The sequence below is a fragment of the Mastigoproctus giganteus genome, chromosome 7 (genome assembly GCF_048544385.1).
Source record: "Mastigoproctus giganteus isolate SK-2022 chromosome 7, ASM4854438v1, whole genome shotgun sequence".
Taxonomy (NCBI): domain Eukaryota; kingdom Metazoa; phylum Arthropoda; class Arachnida; order Uropygi; family Thelyphonidae; genus Mastigoproctus; species Mastigoproctus giganteus.
In genome coordinates this window covers 20023590-20049324 of record NC_143581.1, presented here as the reverse complement: position 1 = coordinate 20049324, position 25735 = coordinate 20023590, and the positions used below count along the sequence as shown (strand labels likewise).

The window sequence follows — 25735 nt, the reverse complement described above, 5'->3', positions numbered from 1 at the left end:
CAACGACTCCATTTACCAACAAGTACACGGCACAGCCATGGGTTCCCCAGTTAGTTCGGTCACGGCAAACATCGCAATGGAGGAATTACAGAGTCGTGCATTTACAAATGTACCAGATTCCATTACCTTTTGGTGTTGCTACGTGGACGATGTGTTCGTCACCTGAATCCGAATCTTAGACCACCTCAATTCTCTGTCGCCTTTCATAAAATTCACCATCGAGCTAGAGTCGGACAACACCATACCATACTTAGACACCCTTGTCTGGCGCGAGGGCACGCGTTTGAAGACAACTGTCCATTGTAAACCAATGTGTGCTGGCCAATTTACCAACTTCTGGTCAGCACACGCGCGCGTAGCCATCTTGCCACTGCACGAACCTTGCTAACTCACGCCTGGACACACTCTAGCTCTGTAAATGTGAGGCGCATTGAAATTGTTAAAGTCAAGGTGGATCTCATGAGGTGTGGCTATCCCATCAATACCCTTGACAGGTGTGACCTACAGTCACATGGCCACATAACAATCAACAGAAACATCCAAGGTAATGACTCAGCCACGAGTGCCTTTATCCCATACTACCCAAATCTATCAACAACAGGTTTGTAGAGTCTTAAAATCACACGGGATAAATTGCGTACAACTCCCAGGCAGAAAATTTCGATCCCTCATCTTTAAGGTAAAAACACCTGTCCCCACCTTACTACAAAGCGAATTGGTCTACTGCATCTCTTGCCGTGACTGCACTAGCTGCTACATCGGGGAAACTGGGAGACGGCTCGAAAAACACCTTTCTGAACACAAAAGAGCCATCCGCTTAGCAGATGTGGAGCACTCAGCTATTGCCGAACACATTTTGGCAACCCACCACGACACTGATCCATATCGCAATGTTGTGATTGTGGATAAGTCTCGCCACTATCGCCGACACGCCTGGTTGGAATCGTTGAACATCAAATGCTCCAATACCTCAGTCAACAGGAATAGTGGATGTCAAGTCCATCCTATCATCGAAACAGCAATCCTGACTATTGACAAACGCTGGCAACATCCGCATGCATCACAGCCACAGGCTTCAACATCCAACAATTAACGTACTTCATGTACAAGATTGGTAGTACATGCCCTCATGCTCCATTCTTAACTGTCAGTTTAACTGAGGAAGGTTGACAAAATAACCAAAAGCTTTTGTTTGTATGTATCTAATCTAATATATGTATATTTCCCATTATTAAACTTGTCACAATCTATTTTTTGTATCAGTTTTCGCTCTGTGTTACAATAATTTTAGTTTCATTTCTAAAGAAATAAATTTATATAGCATTATATGTTTGATTAAAGTATTTTAAGATGAATAAGACTCATTTTTAAGATATGAAACTGGCCATTCATTAAGTTACTAAAATTTCAATACTACTTTTGAAATTAACGGATCAATTTCCTTGAGAATCTGCAACTTTTGTTCTATAGGTGTAATTTTTTTTCTTCTTCTTTTATTAACCAATGTTATTAAGACTGCAGTCTGGTCAATAGGTGTCAAGTGTATCACATCTGTAAAGTGCAACATTAATAAGACTGGTCTATTTGTGGGATTTAAAAAAAAATCTATAGAGTACCACAGAATAGCGAGCAGCAGAGTGTTTATATATAAGGAACAGTAACAAATCAAAGGTGAAATTAAAAGTTTAAATGATTAATTATAAAGTTTACGGAAAGTACAATTCACCTGAACACATTTTCCTTAAACGAATCTGTCTGTATTCTTTTTTTTTTCTTTCTTTTGTGACCACTGGTCTACATCAAGATAAAGTACTGTAGAGTTTGGCAGGTGATGATTAAATTTCACCAGTCTGTTCAAATTGGAAGTTAACTTAGGTGAGTTCCAGAGATAGCTGGATGGAACTTTAATTCCAATGAAATCCAAGATGTTAATGTGGTTTAATTCTCCTTTCATTTGTTTCACCATAACCTTACTTATTGTGAAACAGTGTGCAAGATACAGTCAAGAGATTGGCAGACACGATTCCAGAAAAAGTATAAATATTTATGTATTTTAAAATGAACTTCATATTTTTAGTTTTTACGAGATCTAACTTTACTAGCCAAAAGTTTTTCATATTATTTTGCTAAGATGATCTATGCAGTTTAGAAGGGGAGTTTCAAGTCAAAAAAGATCCCAATAAACTTAAATTTCAAACCTGCACTTAGAGGTTAGTTAAACAAAAACTGGCAGAAGCAGTCTTGATGCTACTGAGAAGTACATGTACTAAGTTTTAGCTCAACTCAGTTTCAAGTTAGAGAAGGTAAGATAATTATTAAAAAGTCTGAGATGATAGAAGACATTTTTAATGCTCTTAGAAGGCCAACAGGACATCATTGGCATAGGAACGAAACTCCTAGTTTTTTTAAAATTAAAAAAGGAAGGTATAAAGATGGCAGTAAAGTGTAACCACCAATAAAGATGGCAGTAAAGTGTAACCACCAATCAGGAACCAGCTGGGGGGGGGGTTCCCTGTATTGGAGTCTACAGTTGTTAACTGATCCTTAAACTTTGAAACAAAGTAGTTTTTACAATAAAATGCACTCAATAAAGAATAACAAGGTTTTTTGATTAGAATTGCAGTAGAGAGAAATGGGGGAATTAATGAAAATTAAGTCAAATGCGGTGGATACATCAAGGGCAAAGGTGCAAAGTTAACGTTTTTATGAATTAGGGTGTCTAAATCATGTTATATCATCTTCTCATTCCATAATGGATATGAAGTGTGGCAATAAAGTTCCCAGACTGGTGCTACTGCAGTCATATTCAATGAGTTTGAAAATAAACGGAAGTGGTACGTTGTAGTTCAAAGATTGTCCAGTAGGCTGATCAGTTCAGAGATTGTCCAGTAGGCTGACAGGTTGCAAGTAACAATGATTTTTGTTGGTAGCATTAACGTTAAGTCATACAATTGTGTTTGAATGGTATAAGTAATTCAAAGAAGGACGTCAGAATGTTCGCAATGACCCAAGAAATGGGAGTCCATTTACCTTTCGAAATGAGGACAGAGTGCAAAAGTTTGAGAAATTGTGGCAAGAGAACGTCATTTGACAGAATGGCTGATGAGTTGGATATAAACAAGGAGATGTTTTGTCAAATTCTGCATAAATATTTAAGGAAAAGGTCTGTGCAAAATTTGTGCTGCACAACTTCACAGATGAGATGAAGAGTGTCATCATGCAAAGACTCCATACAGTTAAGGAAATTACAATTGTCAAGACAATCCTAATTTCTTTAAATGTATTGTCACTGGAGATGAGCATTTGGTGTTTCAGTATGACCCAGAGACAAAGCTTCAGAGCATACAGTGGACTTCAAAATCATCACCACGACTCAAAAAGTTCTGTTTATAGAAATCCAAGGTCAAGATGATGCTGAGTGTGTTTTTTGACAAACAGGGCAATTCACAAGGAATTTTTACCTGAAGGGTGCTTCAAAGATTACTGAAGCACATTTCCCAGGTTAGACTGCAATTTTAAGAGAAAAGCAGCTGGTTCTTCTTGCATGATAATGCCCCTGCCCATTCAGTATTTGTTGTGAAGACATTTCTGATGAAACATGGCAGTGTACGAATCAGCCATCCACCATACTCTCCTGATCTAGCACTAGCAGGCTTCTTCCTCTTTCCCAAAGTGAAAACTATCCTTAAAGGAAAGAAATTATGGGATGTTAAGGACAAAGAAAAGCATAACTGCTGAACTGAACTTTGTCTTTTTGGACGATTTCACTGACTCTTTTCAGAAACTTTTAGAATGGTGTAAATAAGTGCATTTAATCAGATGGCAATTACATTGAATAAAAATAAAACCATTTTTAAGCTCTTCACTTTGTGCTCTTTTTACTGCACCAGTCTGGGAAGTTGCCGCACCCGTATGTATTGGTCTTTTATTGAAGATATGGGCTGATAAGTAGCAAAGCATACTTTCTAATAATCTGAGGAAAACTGAAGATTGAGATCAACTGAAAATCGGACAGACTAACCAGCATATTTGTTTTAGGCAGGAATATCACTCTGTAAGCAAGCTAAAAAGGAGGAAATCAGACTTCTGTTAACACTTGGTTGGTACTATGAGGACATAAATTCAATGATAACCAGTAATTTAACTGGTAACAGATTTATTATTTTTTTTGCTGATTGAAATAATAAATCTGTAATACAAGCTCAGTTTGTTGTTATTTGGTTTTTAGGAGCATTAGCAACTAAGGCCATATTGCTCCGAGGGATATGCGGTGGTCATTCTCTGACCTTTCCGCATCCTCCATATTTGATGGTCACGGGCTCGAACCCCGGTCTAATCAAGAAGCGCATGCTATGCACTGCTGCTCCTGCCCATGGAGGTGCCAACTACAAGCACAGATCTGCTGTGCTGTTTATATATAAGATAAAAGACCACATAAAACTGTGTGGCCAGGAATGGTGGGATACAGTAGAAGAGGAAAAGAAAACTGAAAAGGCACAGAACAATTTGGACCGAAGCAGAATGAGAGAAGTCCATAGTAGACTGCAGAGTACAGAACAACTGAAATGAAGAAAAGTTGTCTGCTCTTATTTTAATACAGTTATTTTTTTTAATACTATGGGCAGTAAAAATGAGATCAGTATTTTTAGAATATTCATAATATGCCACAAACTGAAATAGGCCTGAAGGGAGTTTATTTTGTCACATCTCCTAGAAATGCTGCTATACTAACATCTGTATTTATAGTTGTTATTTTTTTAATACTATGGACAAAAAAAGATGAGATCAAATATTTCTGGAATTTTCACATTATTTAGCTGATGTTTTCTGAATCTCAAGTCTTAAGGTACCCTGTGGGTAATGCTGTATGATATACATAATTTTCTTGATTTTTTTTTTTTCTTTTACTAAATGGCCATTACTTTAAGAATAAACTCTTTTCACTAGAAATGTGGTGTTAAAAGATCACAGTATTACTGATAAGACTAATAGATCTCTGAATCAGATCATTATATAAACCTTATATAATACACTCAAAAGTCCACACTGTATCAGAGACTGTTTTGACTTTCTAATCCCATCACCGCTATGCAGGAATAAATCCTGCCATCAACCTATGTAATCAGAACAAACTGCAATATAAGTTGTTTTGATGGAGGTTAATTTTCTTTGCCAGATGTCTTTATTTGTATTTAATAATATATTATTGTTTATTAACACAGCAGTGATAACATCTCATTCAACAGACACAGCAGCAAAATATCTATTGTGCACTAGTTTTTGGTGTACAATTGGTGACTTTGTTTGAGCTCTCACTCTACCTTCTAAATATATATAAAGTGTTACTTGGGTAATTTTAGAAGTCAAGTTATTATTTATGCAGAGTAATTATGTGAAGGTACTGGATAGAAGATGAACCACCATTTGTATTACTATTATTTTTCTTTCTACACAATTACAGTTCTCATTGTACAGCTGACACTAATGCAACAGTATTTGCTATTGTTATTGTTTTTTTTTTTTTTTTTATTTATTTATCTGACAAAATATATTAGTATGTATATATATGTACACGTGTAATTTTGAGTTTTTGTGTACACTTAATAGTTTTATAAACTTGAAAATAAAAACAACTAATATTTGTGTGTGTGTGTGTGTGTGTGTGTGTGTGTGTGTGTGTGTGTGTGTGTGTGTGTGTGTGTGTGTGTGTGTGTGTGTGGTTTTTTTTCCCTCCCAGCAGAACTAATAAAGTTTTATTTTGTTGGAAATAGCAGCAGGGGCAGAAAACAGCATATTTAAATTTAAAAATTTTAATTTAAAAATGAAAAAAAAATAATAATAAAATAAAATAACACATTCACTGCTCTTCATGCAAATATGCAGCACTGGATTTTTAATCCACTTGGAGGGGGAACCACTCTACTTTTAGAACTTTTTCTTCCAATTTGACAGAAGAAAAACCAGATATTTTTGTCAAGCAGCCTTCACCAGAGGCTGATTAATTAGTCATATTGAGAAGAAAGTCCAAAAATGTCTCTGCTCTGTCCAATCCAGATTGACTTAATCTTGTGTTTTTCAATCCCGGGACAAATAAGGTTGTTGGAAAAGCCAGCAGCAAAAGTGTTAGTAAGCACTGCGATCCTTCATAATAAATTCAACATTCCCCTTGAAGAAACAAAAATCTGGGTTGTGAAGATATACTAACTTTTTAACAATCTGGAATGCCATCCCAAAAAGCCAAGTTGATTTGTCTGCTATTAATTCCATTATTAACAAGCTCTGCTGGGTTCACCTGCATCATTTCCTCACTACTTGGTTAAAATGCACCATGATCTGACTTATAATTTGTCTATTGGAATTATCCAATGCTTCTGATTCATTAATGTTACCAGTCTTATGTCCTTTATTTTTGAGTTAGTCTAACTTGGCAAATTTGCATGTCTGCTAAACATATCATGCTTATTATTTCATGCAGCTGACAGATCTTATTATCACTGTTTCAATCCCTATATTGTCATGGTAGATTTTTATAACAAAACTGTATTTATATATATATTTTTTGTCAAATTAACAGTTTATGCTTAAGGGAAGATCTAAGACATATTATTAATAACTTCATAACAACGAAAACCATTAAAGGTTCTCTTACTGATAATTACAAAAGGAAAATTTACTCATTACATATTTTACTCTAAAATACAATGGTGCTCAAAAATATTGCATCACTTGTAAAATTCAATAAATTTCTGTGAAATATGGCAATATATTATATATGTTTTGTAATAGAATTACCCTATTGCATCATCCATCTCTAAAGAAGTATTCTGTTTTATTGCAATGCCTAAGTTTTCACAATTAACACCATGTAGGAAAAATTTTGCTGCTACATTGAATGCAGAGGAATATTCTACGCATGAAATAGAAAAAAAGGATTTGCTGTATTCAGTCAACAGTGGCACATTTATTACAAAACTTATCAGAAACTGGCAATTTAAACAGAAAGAAAGGAAGTGGATGCCCACAAATATATTCTGCAGCACAGGACAGATTTCTGGTTTGTCTGTGTGTGTCCAAAAACAGAAGATCCTCAACAGATCTCAAAATGGCATGGGAAGAGGATACAGAAGTAGAGGCAAGTACTGCTGTACATAGATACCCCTTTTCTCATCGAGATTAGTAGCATGTCATCCAAGAAAACAGCCACTTCTAACACAAAATAGAAGTCCAAATCTAAAGTGAGAAAAAGAGCATGCCAGTTGGTCTGAGGATATCAATGGAAATGTATTATTTTCTTTGATGATTTTCAGGATGCCTCTATTCCATGTCATAGAGCCCGAACCGTAAGTACAACTTCATAAAATTAGTAAAAGTTTTAAATTTATGAAACATTGCACTCTTTCTTAAATAAATGTAATTTATTTTTCTGTCTTTACTATCCACAGGTGCAAAAATGGTAGAAGGATAAATCAATTCACAATAACATGGCCTGAGAATAGTCCAGACCTCAATCCAACTGAAGATTGTTGGAACAAAATGGGTTTCAGTAATGCAAAAGAAACTAAAAACACTTTGAGAGCTTCAGGAGACATTAATCCATGTTTGGTACCATGAGATTTCCTAGGAATACATTCAGAACCTTATCCAGTTGATGTCATTATGATATGCAGTAGCAAAGCAAGGGGCTGGCCAATGAAATAGTAGTGTGTATTTTGTTGTGTCTTTTGGTTATATAGCTTGCTTGCTGACCTAGCATGAGCAAAATAATGAGAGAAAAAAAAAAAATCACTGCTTTCAAAGAATTTTTGTTATTATATGAACCATAAGCAATATGCTGTTATTTTGGAGATCTGTATATTTACTCATAAGGCATAAAATAAAATTAATTTTTTCTGCAGTTAATAGTTTTATAAGTTGTATTGTTATTACTTATGTTCTTTCGAAAAGATTAGCTGCCAGTATAAGAAGCAACCTAAAAAATGAGGTGATGTAATGTTTTGAGCACCACTGTAATGGCAACTTGAAGGATAAGGATAAATTTCTTGTCAACAGGTTAGTGATAGTTCTAGACACTGTTCTAGTAATGGCAAATGATGCAAGAAAGCAAGCATATATAGCATCAGCCAAAAAAAAAAAAAAAAAAAAATCACTCATCCATACCCTCCAAGAATTTGTCTAGTTCTCCCCTGAATTTATTTAACCCATTCACTTCCACAACAACAGATGGAAGCCTGTTCTAATAATCAACCACCCACTGGCCTGAAGGCAAACTTCCACAAATCTATTTTCAGCCACCTTCAACTTGAATTTGTGCCCTCATTGTGTGTAGTCTCAGCAAGTGGAAGAATGCCATTAACATTCAGCTTATTCAAGCTATTCAAGGCTTTAAACACCTCAATCAGATCTCCCCGCAGGTGCCCAGTCTCAAGATGCTGCAATTTGCAGAACTGAAGCCTTTCTAGTTAAGTGCACCTCTTTGTTCCCTTCACCAATCTGGTTGCCCCTTCTCTGCACCTATTCCAGCAGATCTACATCCTTCCTAAAGTGAAGCCACCAGACCTGTATACAGTACTCCAGGTGAGGCCTAACCATGGTTTTATACAAAAGGGATAATCATTTCCTATCTCTGCTAGCAAAGTTTCTGTTCATCATTGAAAAAACCCCATGAGCTGTCCTGGTAGCATGTCTGCATTGCTCAGAGAATTTCATTCTGTTCAACATCCATTATAATAAATGTTTTTGTAATAAATCTTTATCCCAGTACAGTAAGTAAGTGGGATAAAGATTTAAGCACGGTTTTTTTTTTTATCACTGTTCGTGATTGTGTAAAAAAGTATTACTGGCATAAAAAATGGATAGTCATCATCAGAAATTCACAATTTGATGAAATTAAAAACTTACCTTGATAAAACTACGTTATACGGTAGGAAGCCTGGTAATAGTCTTTCAATTATTCTTATGGGAAGCCATACCATCAAAAGTACAGTAGTACCAAATGTAATTAGTGATGCCAAAAATCTACGAATGTGGCGTAAAATGGACAGATGTATCATCTACAATAATATGAAGCATATGTATTTCGATACTATGGAAGAAAATATACCAGAAACAAATATCCTAAATGTAATAAGTTATTCAATAAATGCAATTTCATTATTATTTCACAGAAATTGTAAATGATTTTCTTAACATATAGATCATCTAAGTGGTAAATACACAAAAAGTGAAACTCCATTTTACATTTTTCAAAGGACTAGCTACATTAATGAGTGAAAATGCATTTAAGAAATTCTAGGAGGTTTTCAGTGGGACTCAAACCTAACTTTTGCAGTATGTCTATTAAAATTTGTGTAATTCAAAGTAATTATAAAATGAAAATAACTGCTGTGCTTTTTTTTTAATAAAAATAAAGGCAACTTAAACTGCACAAAAAATTTCAGGTTATTAATATGATCAAGTGAAGAAAAAAAGCACCACAGTCACTGTGTGTGTGTGAAATCTGAACAAGTCAGAAGTTCTTTGAGTGTTCACTTGTCATCAACATGATGTACCATTAATCTATTAGAGAAAAACTAAGTATTCCAGCATTACTTGATAAAATAAAACTACTAGAAAACTATGCAGGTAGTTAGCTAGTTAGTGCTGAAAACTGAATAAAATGACAACTGAATAAAAAGTAATCTCACAAACTTTAACATTGTTCTTATGGTAAATTTTCCAGGGCTGAAACACTGATGACTGTAAAAATGTCAGCATGTTTTAAGCCATTCCACATAGATACAACAGTTAGTGCTCTCTCTCTCTCTCTCTCTCTCTCTCTCTCTCTCTCTCTCTCTCTCTCTCTCTCTCTCTCTCTCTCTCTCTCTCTCTCTCTAAGTTCTATGTCCTCCAGATCCAAACACAGTATTCCAAGTGCAGTCTTGCATAATCTTATGGAGAGGAATAATGACATTTCTTCTTTAAACTCCTTTTCTCTTGGAATTCTATACCCTCCAGATTTAAATATAGTATTCAAAGGGCAGTCTCATATCACTGACAGTAAACCATGTGTATTCCTGGAATACACTTGTTTACACTGAATGGTAAACTTCATACTTAACTGCACTGTAACCCTCAAGTCATCCTGATACACCTCAGACTCTTCTTCCCCATAAATTACTTTCTCTTGAGTTTCTGTTCTCTGGTGCAAGGCCATACATTATTTTTTAAAAAAAAAAAGTTTGGTTTATACTCTGGCATGAATCACTACATCAGAGGAATTTACACTTACTCACTTTTGCTTCACTTTATATAGGATGATTAAAAAAAGTAGTAAACAACTTTCAGATGTTCGTGAAACAATAATCATGCATACAATAGTAAATTCACAAATACTAAATCAGAAAAACTGATTTTTTTTTTTTTTTTTTTTTAAATCCTACCTGTTCTCTTGTTTAGCTTTGATTCATCACATAAAATATAACAGTGGTTCCTCTCAATATATATGGTACGATTACATGGTAACATCATCTAATATCCTAGCACAGCTTTAGTGAAGATGCATTATTTTGCACCTTCACTGACACTTTCCAAGTACATATCAATCATTAAATCAGCTTATTGATCTGATCATAGTACTACCTTTACTGGCTCTAACTGACAGATGCTAATAGCTACATGCATTCCTACTATTAACTGGCTCTCAAAGGACATTAAAAGTTAAATGTAACAATGACACATGCCATTTAGATTTCAGTAATATTGTTTCTGCTGTTATAGTTAATTCTGCATAAATGTTTATCTGTGTGCCTCTTTTGCAATACTCTACTGAAGAAAGAAGGCATTCTTAAAATATAAGGAATATATTTCAAGTCAACAACTATTCATCAGAGAAGATACATTTTGTAACCCTTTAACAACCATATACATCAACCATTTCAACCAGTATTAATCCACTTAGTGACATGCCCAATTATACTTGTTTCAACAGCATATTTTTTTGACCAAGGAATGGTGATACCTGTTTTAAATGCTGAGCAAAACTGATTATACCTTTTTTTGAAGGAGAGGAATTTTTCTCTCAAAAAGGAACCTTGATCAAGCTGGGAGACAGCTTGGATCATCTGCATTTGACAATAGTTTTTTATAGAAGTATGTGAGCTCCATTGTCAGAGTGCTAACAGAAGCTTTTCTCGTGTGCTTTTTTTCAACACGAATGTTTCTTAGCTGAATTTAGCTCTCTAGAAATTAAATTCAGGTAGTAGCCTTTCTGGACAAACTAAATCTCCCAACTTTTGAATGTTTTCAATGGCCATGTGCGTTAGATATCTACTTCAAACATCACTTGTATCTTATTGTTTCCTAAGAACTGCACAAAATCTCTTGCTTTAGAAGTAACCTCATTCCCATAAAGTTGGTTTAATATTCAAATTAAACAACTTCACATAAAATTTGATATTAATTCTTTGATATAAGAAATTATTACTAGCTTTTAACAAACAAACGTGCACACACCACTTTCTACTCTGGCCAATAGCAGCACACTAATCCAATTCTTGTTAGGAAAAACATACACAATTATTCTGTAGAAGCGACAATAAAACTGGTGTTATAACTTAATCTCATATGTATCCAATTTAATACAACATGGAGGTGGGGAACACACACACATCTAAAATAAAAGGAAAAAATATGCCACATTAAATGTCTAAACAGTTACAGATTAATCTCTTGCTGTGTTATCAACATCAAAATCATTGCTCAGAACTCTTATATGTGCCTTCAGTCAGCCGAATCAGAATAAAGGATGGATATGAAATATTAAAAAAGAAAAAAGCCATTCCACCCAACTTATATATTAAACAATCATACATCCACACATCTGCAATAAATCTATATAAGGAACTGCAGTAATCTATATAATCTTCCTTATATATATATATATATAATCTATGTAAAAAACTGTACATGTCAAAAGGACAAATTATTTCCCTTTATGGCAGAAAGCTTAATGGCTTCAGCACAATAGTTACTTCTTCACAAGGCAACTATATGAAACACATTCGATCACTAACGATAGAACCAGATATCTAAATCAGATACCCCCAAGGTAAGAAAAGGGATATTTCCCAAAAAACATTTCATAAAAGTATTTTCCCACTGACTTCTATTACATAATTTCAGATGCATTCCTACACAAAAATTTTCACCCCAGTAAAAATGTTTGTGTTGGAACACATTTTTGGAATAGGAATATTAAAATGTAACTTTATTTAACTCACAATTAATATATAGAGAACTAGCATAGAAAAAGATCCATGTGATTATGTTTTTTGTGACAACAATGGGACCAGCAGGAACATTTGTCATAATGAACTGTTTACATAAACAATGTACAAGTTTTTTGTATGTTTAGGACCTTATTCTTTAATTAATCAATGAAGATTATCTCATCATCATATCTAATGATTATTTTTTGCATTGTGTAATTTTATAGTTACACAGCTTAATTTATCAAAATTCTCAGCTCCAAGTGTAATGCAGATCAGCTCTAAGAAGAATGCAGATATGTACTGCATTGTGTTATCACATTTCAGTAGAGTGATAACGAAATACTGGCAAACATAATAATGACATGGTACCTGATGATCAATTGCAAAGCACTACACTGCTTTAAGCAAATGAAGCAAGCAAAATATAACAGTACAGTGCCATGCACAAACAATATAAATCACAAAAACATGAGGTTTGAAAGGCACAATGTCAGTATACCCGAGTTCGTTATAACTAATATGTTTCATGTTGGAGGCTATAGACAGAAAATGATTAAACACACAAAGCTGAAATTTAGAATGGGCAATATGGCCAAGTAAAAATGAAGGGATAAAAAAAAAATAATAATAAAATAATTATATTAATAATAAATAAATTTACAAAAAAGAGACACCAAAATGAAACTGATGCTGTTCTCTGCTAAACAAGTTTATTCAAATCACAAACACTATGCTTAATAATTTTCAAAAACTTGGAATAAACAAAAACTCAAAAGTAGCATACTGGTACTTGTTTTGCAATGTAATTTGATAGAGGGGCTAATGGCAGTGTGACTGAAAACACTTAAATTCTCTTTGTCCTATATAACTGCAAATAAAGTCAACAACAAGCAATGTACCTTCTCAAGAAAAATAAAAAATGACTTTGGAAATAATAACTGGCAGTTTAAGGACATAAATCAATTAAAAAATTAGAACAAAAAAACCAGATAATTTTGATATAACATTTTTGATCAATATCACACTCATTTGAAAAGGTAGAAAAACTAAGCACTGTACTGTTTACAGATTGTCCTTTATATTATATATATATATATACACACACACAGCAATACCTCAGTTAACAAATCCTCTGTAAATGCAGCTCCTTTATAACAAAGTCATCAAATGGCATGCAGTGACATGTGATGCAAGAAAGCAAGTGTATGAGCTTATGCAGCATCAGCCAAAAAAAAAAAAAAAAAAAAATACACCACTCCCTCCAAATGCCTGTCCACTTCCTCTTTAAATTTATTCAACCTATCAACTTCCACAACAGATGGAAGTTTGTTCCAACAATTAACCACCCGCTGGCTAAAGGCAAATTTCCGCACATCTATTCTACATCTGTGCTTTCTTAATTTGAATTTATGCCCCCTTAGGTTCGTAATCTGAACAAGTGGAAGGATCCCATCAGAATTCAGCGTGCTCAACCCAATCAAGGCCTTATACACCTCAATCAGATCACCATGCAGGTGACTAGTCTCCAGCCACTACAGTTTGCAGAACTTAAGCCTCTCTTGGTAAGAGGATCCCTTCATTCCCCTCACCAATCTTGTTGCCCTTCTCTGAACACGTTCAAGCAAATCTACATCCTTCTTAAAATGAGGCCTCCAGACCTGTATGCAGTACTCAAGGCATGGCCTGACCATTGCCTTATACAGAGGGACAATCACCTTTTCCCTGCTAGCAAAATTCCTATATACAGTCTGTCCTCGTATAGCACGATAGTTGTGTTCCTAGAAACCCTCGTGCAATGCAAAATCGTGCAATATAAACAACAGGCCCTATGGGAAAAGTGGGGTTAGGTGCCGACCACCCAAGATTGAACACACATTTGGAACCAAAACATTACCAAACGCAATAAATAATCGGGTAATTTTAATCGTTATATATCGGGTAATTAAAATACGTAATAAAAAATATAATATATTTTTTTATTATAATATAATAAATAATAAAAAATAAATATTTTTTATATTATAACAAAGTGTTTTTAGTATTTTTTAATACTAAAAAAGTATTTTTTACGAATAAAATAAGTACATTATTCGTAAAAAATTTATTATATTAAATAAAATAGTCGTAATAAAATGCTTACGTATTTTATTACGACTATTACGTAATAAAATATTGCTAATGCTTTTGCTTCTATCGTAAGCAAACTTGTTTTTTGTTTGATTTTCTATCCAAACAGATGACAGCCATTCCATCTCTTCCAATTCTTTGTGTCTTAATCTAATGGATTTTAATTACACTTTGAGTTGTTCCCGCTATGAAAGTTGTTTTTATTTTCTCCGCATTCTTTGTAATTCTCGGCGTTGCCTCATTTAGGTCTGTAGCACGTGCAATATCACATGGTCTTTCATTTCGCTCAAAGCGTTTCACAATTTCATATTTTTTTCTCTATCGACAGAGGCGGACTGGCCATAAGCCTTACCCGGGACACCCCGGTGGGCTGGAGGCCGGTGTGATTTTGGCCATAAACCGTAGTATGAGGCCACTATAAATTTTCCCGGGTAAGAATTTTTGACCCAGTCTGCCTCTGTTTATCGATATTGCTTTTTTTTTTCTCTCTCTCTCTGAATCTGCAGTGTCTTCGCCAGGACGCTTCCTTTTCGCACATAGGCGCCTCCGTAGCCAGGTGGGAAGGAGCAGCAGTGCGTAGCACACGCTTCTTGATTAAACCGGGGTTCCAGCCCGTCACCACCAAATACGGAGGATGCGGAAAGGCCAGGGAATGACCACCGCATATCCAAGAGCAATATGGCCTTAGTTGCTAATGTTCCTAAAACAACCAAATAACAAATAACAATTCCTTTTCGCACCTTTTAAGTATTTTACTAATTTTTAGGGAATAAAGCGCAATTACAAAACGAGGAGGCACGCTTATTACACATAAACAAAGCTTCGCGCGTATAGCAACTGAATAAACAACACCGTAAAGGCCAAGATACACTATTAACACCCCACATTTTACTAAAGCAGATATTTCTGGGGGTTACTACCATAAAACAATAAAAACAATTTCCAGTTTCGTTTCTGCTAGTGGAATCTGTTATAAACTGGTAGTAAACTCCATCTAATTGCATTTGCGATTATATCGATAGCTGGAATTGTGTTGGTTTTTACGTTATTATGGTGAAATGTGTTTCCCCTTCACTGATATAAAACACATAAATACATTTTCAGAATCTTCTTCATTCCTATCGTGTTGCGTTCGGTTGGGGTGATTCCGCGTTCAACTGCCATTTCTTGTAAACACAAAGGCGAATCGTGCATAAGCGAATTCGGTTCGTGTTATATAAGATAACGTTCCCCTATTTATAAATCGTGTATGATCGAATTTGTGTAATGTAAACACATGTTATACGAGGACCGACTGTATCATTGAGAAAACCCCATGACCTGCTCTGGCAGCCTGTCTGCATTGCTCAGAAAACTTCATATCTGACTGCACAATTACTCCCAGATCTTTTTCATTTTCTACCACCTTAAGAATAGTACCACACAGTTGGTATGTTTCTCTAGGGTTACTTCTACCCATATGTAGTACTTTGCATTTGTCAAGGTTAAACTTCAATTGCCACTTCTCAGCCCATCTGCCCAAATCTTCTAGATCCTGTTGCAGTAGCACACTGCCATTACTGTCATTAACAACCCTGCCAACCTTTGTATCATCTGCAAACTTTGACACTAAGCCTGATATACCTTCATCAATATCATGATAAATATACAAAACAACAGTGGACCCAACACCGAACCCTGTGGGACTCCACTAATAACATTAGTCCACGAAGAGCAGCATCCATTGATTACCACCCTCTGTCTTCTCCCACTCAACCATCCTTTTATCCATTGTAGCAACTTACCCTTAATACCATTCTGCTCCACTTTGTACAATAGTCTTCCATGTGCAACAGTGTCAAAAGCTTTCCTGAAATCCAAATATATGATATCAGAATTATTTTTTGCATCCAGTTCCTTTGTAACCACATCATAATATCCTATCAAATTTGTCAGACAAGACAAGACCCTTAACAAACCCATACTGTGTCTGAATTATTGCTACAGTTTTGTCTAGATGATCCTGCAATGCATCTTTAACCAGTGACTACATTATTTTACCCGGAACAGAAGTTAAACTAACTGGTCTGTAATTACTCGTGTCACCCTTCGATCCCCCTTTGTGAATTGGGGATACATTTGTACATCTCCAGTCCGTGGGGATCTTCCCTGAGTCCAAAGATCTCTCATAATTATGACTACGGGTTTGCTTAGTTGCTTTGCCACCTCCTTTAATATAACTGGATAGATCCCATCCACCCCAGGTGCCTTTCTTATGTTTAACTTCAACAATTTCTCCTTCACTTTTCTCTCAGTTATTACAAAATCATTAAGCACTCTGCTACAATTTGATAACCTGCCATTTTCAAACCTTAATAACTCTTCACGTGTGAATGTAGATGCAAAATACTCATTCAGTTTGTTTGCTATCTGAGCAGGATCATCAATAGTCAAACCATCGATATCGAGTGGACCAATCAGATTCATCCCCTTTCTATGGTCAATTGCTATGGCCATAGTCAATTTCTTGAGGCTAATGATGGTCACGTGCAAGTCTGTAATGGGGATTTTTGATGTACATAAACTCACTGCATGCCACGTGGAGCATGCAGTGAGTTTATCAATACAATATCAATTCACACATTGATATTGTGTGTATTGTATGTACATATATTACGTATGTACAATATTCTTAATAAAATATTAAATTCCCAGTATGTCAAGAAAATGTAAAGCAATATGTTTAGAAATTAAAATGCAGATTATGAAGATAGAAGTTGTAGAAAAGAAAAGCACAATCATTGGGGTTGGCACAACCAACTTTAAAAACAATTTTAAGTCAAGCTAATAAAGTTAAGGATTCTGTGAAAAATTATAGTGGCCTTACTGTGTCTAAATTAACACGCACACATAGCAGCATCATAGAGAACATAGAAAAAATGTTAAGTGTTTAGGTAGCATCATATGCCACTCACCCAGGAGGCAATTCAACACAGAGCATTAAACTTATTTAAACCATTTAAAGCCCAATAAGCTGAAGAAACCACCGAGACTTTTGTGGTGTCTCATGGATGCTTTGAGAAATTCAAAAAATGTGCAATAATTCATAGCATTAAGTTGAGAGACCCCCAAGTGCTAACATCCAGGCAGCAGCAGAATTTCCTGAATAACTGCAAGCAGTAGTGGAGCAAAGAAGATATTTGCCGAATTTGGTATTCAATGTAGATGAAAGCAGGCAATTCTGGAAATGCTTGCGTTCTAAAACTTTCATTTTCCAAGATGAGAAAATAGCTTCTGCATTTAAAGCAGCCAAAGACCAATTAACACTGCTGATGGGCACAAATGCATCTTATGGTATGAAGCTAAAACCAATGTTTGTTAACATCCTGAAAGGCCTTGAGCTAATGAAGGGATTGTCCACATATAATTTGCCAGTAATATGGAAATTGAATAAAAAAGGTAACAACGGACTTGTTTACCAATTGGTTTGTCAACTATTTTTGTTCTGCTATCCAACATTACTGTGAATGAAATAATTTTGAACCCAAGGCACTTTTGCTACTGGACAATGCTCCAAGCCATCCTTCAAATCTTGGCTCACCTCAAACATGTATTCCTGTTGAAGTGATATTTCTCCCACAAAACACAACTTCACTGCTGCAACCAATCAATCAGGGCATTATGGCAGCCTTTAAAGCCTACTATCTGAGATGCACATTTAGTCAATTGCTTGAGGCTAATGATGGTCAACAACAGTTGACCAAACACTTCTGAAAAAATTAAACTTTGTGAAAGTCAGCAATATCAAAGAAGCATTTTAATAGTGTTTGGCAACAAGTGCGGTCCAATGTTGTTAAAGAATGTAATGGAGAAGAATGTGGAATTCTTACAATTAGTGCAGAAGTTGTACAAATGGCACAGGCAATAGACTTTGAAGGAGTCACCTTCAATGGTGAGACACTAATGAACAAGGAACTCCAAGAGTTAATATGTATTCCTGTTGAAGTGATATTTCTCCCACAAAACACAACTTCACTGCTGCAACCAATCAACCAGGGCATTACGGCAGCCATTAAAGCCTACTATCTGAGATGCACATTTAGTCAATTGCTTGAGGCTAATGATGGTCAACAACAGTTGACCAAACATCTGAAAAAATTAAACTTTGTGAAAGCGGTCAGCAATATCAAAGAAGCATTTTAATAGTGTTTGGCAACAAGTGTGGTCCAATGTTGTTAAAGAATGTAATGGAGAAGAATGTGGAATTTTTACAATTAGTGCAGAAGTTGTTCAAATGGCACAGGCAATAGACTTTGAAGGAGTCAATGTAGCTGACATTCAGGATTTACTGAATGAGCTACAGTGAGACACTAATGAACAAGGAACTCCAAGAGTTAATAGAGCAACAAGTAAACTGTTCAGAAAATAATGAAGAGGATCCCCCACAGAGGATGTTAACACAGAGATCTTGTCTTTTTAAACGAAGTGACTCACGCCTTAGATGTTGTATCAGAAAATGATCCTGATTTTGGCCAAAGCTGCATAGTGAAGAGATTCATTTTAAATGCTTTAAATTGTTATAGCAAGGTGCTACATTATCATAAGAAAAAAGTAAAGGCAGTCAACTCTAGATGCATTTTAGAAGAAGTCTTCAAGTGAGCAATAGTGTGGTTCAGTGTTCTTTTTTGTAACAGATTTTGGGTTTACTGTTTTACTTGACTTTTGAAAATTTTTCTTTTATACTGTATTTCTTAATATGATATGCAATTTTCATTTCAAATAAATTTCTTTTGAACAAGGTATGGCTATTTTTTTTCAGGTGTTTGGACCATATCCATATTCTTGCTATTGTATTTCTACCTCTGATAATGAAGTTTCTTATGAAGAACTAAAGTTCTGGAACACACCTACATGGTTAACTATACATTTACAGTTGTTGTTATTTGGTTTTTAGGAGCATTAGCAACTAAGGCCATATTGCTCCGGGGATATGCAGTGGTCATTCCCTGACCTTTCCGCATTCTCCGTATTTGGTGGTCACGGACTCGAACCCCGGTCTAATCAAGAAGCGTGTGCTACGCACTGCTGCTCCTTTCCACCTGGCTACGGAGGCGCCCATATATATTTACAGAGTACAGTATATATTATAGGAAAAATTAATATAGAGTAGCACATTAATTAAGCCATGCAATGGCAAATTCTTTATAAAGCAAGAATTGACAGATTATTCCAAAATCTGGAAATGGACTGATTTGAGTTTGCATTGCATGAAATGTTAGAGGATATAATTAATTATTGTTATTTCTACTCCATTTTCTTGTGATACAGATTATTACAATTAAAACAATTTTATTTTAATAACTGAAATTTTACTTACCTCTTGAATAGGATTAAAATCAGGATCGTTCAGATTACGAAGAAACCACAAAACACCTGGTCGAAGAACCTCTCGCAACAGTAAAATGAAAGAAGCAAAATAAAATACATATACCATCCCAACAAGCCAATGGATGAACATTGATGTCCCAGGAGCAAGCTTAAAACTAGTCTCTCTATCTTGTAATGTTGCATCCAGCATCATCTGAAAGATTTCATAAGTTCAAATTCTATGAAGAAATAAATGTCGATAAGCATGATTAAGATAGTGAAATTATTTATTTATTTAGCTACAAGTTGGTTTGGATGTAGGTCCTATTTATAAATCATGGAAGGAATAGAATGAATCACAAATTAGGACAGTGGTAACCTATAGCACTAACCAAAGGCAGCATCAGGGTTCACTATGATAAGACTAAGGCAATTTCATTTAATCATCCCAACAAGTTACTGCCAGGAAACAAGTCATAACAGAGACAGCTAGGTTGTGCCCCTTGTCTAACTGAATATCAAAGTGAAATCTCAAAAGTGCATTTCAAAATCCTCACACTCTATGTGACTCAAGTTTTGCAACCAAACATTAGGTAGTGTCCATACATATAGACCTCTAATTTCAACAGTTCACAGCTGGCACCAGAAACTTCATACACCTGTAAACTAGGCATGGCACACCACCCGTGTAAGCTTGCTGAACACTGATGTAGAGAGTTTAATTAAAAAGGTTAAATATGAAAAATACAACACAAAAATCAGAAATATTATACTGACTCACAATATGAAGGAAGAGACAATACTGAACTAGTGAAAAGATATCATAACATAACATAAATCGTATCATCACCATTAGTATTGCAAAAGGCAGGTCCATCACATACAGTAGACCTTAGTATCCATTTTTCCACATACCCCTTTCCTTGGTCTTAATCTCCTTACACCCACCATCTCCTCTCAATTCATCTATCAATGCTTTCCCTCTGGGCCTCTTACCTTACCCTCAAAGTCTTCTCACCAGCCCTTCTTAAAACTAAATTTATGGAATTTACCAACCTCTCCCTTTACTATATCTATGTCTCTGCTTCATAAAGTACCACACTCCACAGATGATGCCTTTCTGAGCTTTTTCTGTTAACCAATTTCTAAACTCCCACACAGTATTCTTCTTCTTCTTCTCTTCTCAGAAGATATCTTTATTAATTGCTGTTCTTTATTAATTACTGCTATTTTCAGTAAATAAATTAAACTTGTTATATACCTACATTCACACTCATTCTACTCTCCCTCCTCAATCTTAATATTCAAGTCATAATTTGGTACACTTGAACGTAGAAGTGGGTCACTTTTTGATGAAAAAAAAAAAAAAGTGATTTGATTTTTTTTTGGCAGAAACAAGAAAAAGTCAACCTCCATGCATAATTTGGTCATTTCAATGTTAATACCATTCCCCAATTTAAATGTGTAACTTAGAATATTTTCAACTATGCAATATTATCTGCAAATCTAACTCTCAATAACTTTTGTCTGCCCCCAAACATTTTTTCCCGTAATTCCTAAATGTTTTCTTTACCATTTTTTTCACATATATAATAAAATCTCTACCATTTTGGTATCATCCTTATATTAATCCTATTACATTTGTAGTAGTAGAGGCATGTGATACAGGAAAGCAAGCTCATGTAGCATTAGGCAAAAAAAAAAAAAAAAAAACCATTTTACACTTACATTCCATCTAAAAGTTTGTCCAGCTCTTTCTTCCTTGAATATATTTAAGCTATCAACTTCCACAACAACAGACGGAAGTTTGTTCCAGCAATCTACCTGCTGGCTAAAGGCAAATTTCTGCACATCTCATCTATTCTACAACTGTCTTTCCTCAATTTGAATTTATGCCCCCCTCAGGTTCATAATCTGAGCAAGAGGAAGGATCCCATCAGAATCGAGCCTACTCAACCCATTCAAGGCCTTATACACCTCAATCAGATCACCTCATGTGTATCTAGGCTCCAGATGCCGCAATCTGTACACAGTACTCAAGGTGTGGCCAGACTATTGCCTTATATAAAGGGATATCCACCTCCTTTTCTATACTAGCAAAATTCCTGTATATCATTGGCAATACCCCATGGCCTGCTCTTGCAGCCTGTCTGCACTACTCAGAAAACTTCATATCTGACTGCACAATTACTCTCAAGTCTTTTTCATTTTTCAGCTGCAACTTCTCAGTCCATCTGACCAACTTTTCTAGATCCTGTTGCAGTAGCACACTGGCATTACTTTCATTAACAACCCTGCCAAGCTTTGTATAATCTGCATACTTGGACATTAAGCCTGATATCCTTCATTAGTATCACTGATAAATATATAAAACAATAGTGGGCCCTACGCCAAACCCTGGGGGATTCCGCTAATAACATTAGTCCACGAAGAGCAGCATCCATTGATTACTACTCTCTGCCTTCTCCCACTCAACTTTCCTTTAATACCATACTGCTCCAATTTGTACAGTAGTCTTCCATGCACAACAGTATCAAAAGTGTTCCTGAAATCCAAGTATGTGATATCAAAATTATTTTTTGCACCACTTCCATTTAATCACATCGTAGTATCCAATCACACTGGTCAGACAAGACTTCCCCTTAACAAACCCATGCTGTGTCTGAACTACTACTGCAGTATTATCTAGATGATGCTGCAATGCTTCTTTAACCAGTGACTCCATTATTTTCCCCGGAACAGAAGTTAAACTAACAGGTCTGCAATTTCTTGTGTCACCCTTTGATCTCCTTTTGTGAATTAGGGATACATTTGCACATCTCCAATCCGTGGAGGATTTCCCCCGAGTCCAGGATGCTCTCAGTCCTTTTCCCCAGTATAACTTACTAATCATTCTATCCTTCTAATCCATTCATCCTTTCAAAACATATTTTTTAGTCAAACTGAAACAAAATTTACAATACTTGATTTACAATACAAAATTGTCTAGTTGTATTAAAATTTGTCATCATCTTCTGAAAAATTTCCATTTGTAAATTGCTGTTATTCACAACTTACAACATTGACAAATGTAAGGTACTGCACATGGGTAGCAACAATCTCAGATTAATGTACCAACTGTGTGGTACCACACTCAAGGTAGTGGAGAATGAAAAAAACCTGGGGATAATTTTGTAGTCAGATATGAAGTTCTCTGAACAGTGCAGACAGGATTTTTTAAGCTGCAAGGACAGCAATTTTGTCAATGATATATTTCCAGTAGAGACAAGGAGGTGATTATTTCATTGTATAAGGCAATGGTTAGGTCACATCTTCAGTACTGCATACAGATCTGGAAGCCTCATTTTAGGAAGGATGTTGGAATGGTACAGAGAACAAGATTAGTGAGAGGAATAAAATAGTACTCTTACCAGGAAAGGCTTCAATTCTTCAAATTGTAGAATCTGGAGACCAGTAGAATCTGTGAGGTCTGATTGAGGTGTTTAAGGCTTTGAAGTATTGTGTAAGCTCAATGCTGATGGAATCGTTCCTCTTGCTCAGACAAGAGGGAAGCACAATTCAAACCAAGGAAGGATGATTGCAGAAAAGATGTGCTGATGTGTACAGTCCAGAATAAATATTACATACAGTCCTCCCACCATGATGCAATGACACAATTACGACATAATTGTGTTAAAGTATCATGGCACAAACTGACCACCTGAACAGAGAAAAAGGTCAGGTGGTCAGTTTGTGCCCTCTTTATTGGTGTAAGGTTTCTCTTCGCTATTAGCCATCCTGAATGCCGCAGGGATGGGGAAGTGGCTCTTGTGAACTACTGCTGTATGTGTAATCAAATTGGAGGTTTGATGGCTAACTTGGGGGTTGTGGTTATTTTGTGAGTTATTCTGATGGCTGTACTGTTTCTGTCTGTTATCAGTTCTTGTTGACACTTAGTTGATAAGTGCTATTCAGGACTGGGTGTTATTAATTCTACCTATATTTCTATTAAGTTTTTCCATAAGTAGAATGTTTCTAGGAAGTCCCTTCTTTTTTTTTTTGTTGGCAAGTGATGTTTAAGAACTTAAGGGCAGAGGTTTGAAAGCATGCCTTCTGATACCAGAATGGAATGCTATGTCACTTTGGACTAGGTTTCCTCATTTCAGATGAAGGTGTGCATCGATTCTTTTTTGCAATTTCCCAAGTGTTTGTGCTACATAATATTTCCCACAATTACAGCCAAGTGTAAACAAGTTGTAAATAGCTTTCATTAGGTGGGGCAAGGGGAGGATAAGGATTTGTTTAAGGTTTTTTCTGCGTTTAAATGTAATGTTATTACAAGGCAGTGCAGTGTATATTTTAATCAGATTATTTGTTCCTGCATATATAACCATGTCCTTCAACCACCTCATTTGAAAGGAGTCATTTGGTATACAGTAGCCAAATTATGAATATAGGAAAAAAAAAACAAAAAAGAACTGTCCTTACGAGCAAATTATATAATGCTACAATAGTTTAGCAAATATCTGTCAAAAAAAAAAAAAAAAACAACCCGAGACACTGGAACACTTGGTGCAGGTACCATACGCAAGCAAATCAATTTTTAATCAACATGCCCACTTACAGCATATGTGGGCAAGTCACAAAAGTGGTTAATGTTTCTTATTCTTGTTGCCCATTACTGTTTGTATTTGAAATAAATAAAGCTAGAGGCAATAACAACTATAACTTAGTTTCTCACTAGTGCAAAAATATAACTGTTGAAACTCTTATTCCAGATATGACTCTGCGCAAAATATGAACAATCCAATTGTGACCACGTAGAAGCCTATGTTGATAAATTTCTATAGCAGATAGCTATTAACATGCATAACATAGCATGTATTAAAAAATTAACACAATGTGAATGAAATTCATAAAAAATTTAGTTTGTCAATAAAAGCATATAAGACAAATATATGCTTTTATTGACAAAAAATACATAAAATCCATGGTTTCCATGGATTTTATGTATAAATTGTAAAGACGGCACGTGTGTGTGTGTGTGCAGAATGAGCAGGAAACCCAAATCTTAAATTCACAAAATTTTGTACATGAAATTGACACGCTAAGAATTATTTTAATACATGCATGCAACCGGTTCAATTATAAATTATCAATATATGAGTTGAGAATGGAATTAAGAAGGGCGTTGAGAAAACAGTTAGTTGTATAGTCTGTCCTCGTATAGCACGATAGTTGTGTTCCTAGAAACCCTCGTGCAATGCAAAATCGTGCAATATAAACAACAGGCCCTATGGGAAAAGTGGGGTTAGGTGCCGACCACCCAAGATTGAACACACATTTGGAACCAAAACATTACCAAACACAATAAATAATCGGGTAATTTTAATCGTTATGAAATACGTAAGTATTTTATAACGATTAAAATACGTAATAAAAAATAATATATTTTTTATTATAATATAATAAATAATAAAAAATATTTTTTTATTATTTATTATATTATAATAAAGTATTTTTAGTATTTTTTAATACTAAAAAGTATTTTTTACGAATAAAATACGTATTTTATTCGTAAAAAATTTATTATATTAAATAAAATAGTCGTAATAAAATTATAATACATAAGTCGTAATAAAATGCTTACGTCTTTTATTACGACTATTACGTAATAAAATATTGCTAATGCTTTTGCTTCTATCGTAAGCAAACTTGTTTGATTTTCTATCCAAACAGATAGAAAATCGAAAAACAGATAGAAAAGACAGCCGTTCCATCTCTTCCAATTCTTGTGTCTTAATCTAATGGATTTTAATTACACTTTGAGTTGTTCCCGCTATGAAAGTTGTTTTTATTTTCTCCGCATTCTTTGTAATTCTCGGCGTTGCCTCATTTAGGTCTGTAGCACGTGCAATACCACCTGGTCTTTCATTTCGCTCAAAGCGTTTCACAATTTCATATTTTTTCTCTATCGACAGAGGCGGACTGGCCATAAGCCTTATCCGGGAAATCCCGGTGGGCCAGAGGCCGGT

The 25735-nt window shown here is 35.2% G+C and overlaps 1 protein-coding gene across 2 annotated transcripts in view; it reads right to left on the bottom strand.

The window, feature by feature from the left end:
• LOC150082624 (E3 ubiquitin-protein ligase MARCHF6) overlaps nt 1–25735 on the bottom strand; it is a 218218-nt gene that overhangs the window by 78655 nt on the left and 113828 nt on the right. For both annotated transcript variants that reach the window (XM_090377546.1, XM_090377548.1), the window contains 2 exons: nt 19732–19935; nt 8899–9050 (listed from right to left, as the gene is read on the bottom strand). In XM_090377546.1, coding sequence (XP_090233672.1) covers nt 8899–9050; nt 19732–19935 — 356 coding nt within the window. The remainder of the gene's footprint in view (nt 1–8898; nt 9051–19731; nt 19936–25735) is intronic.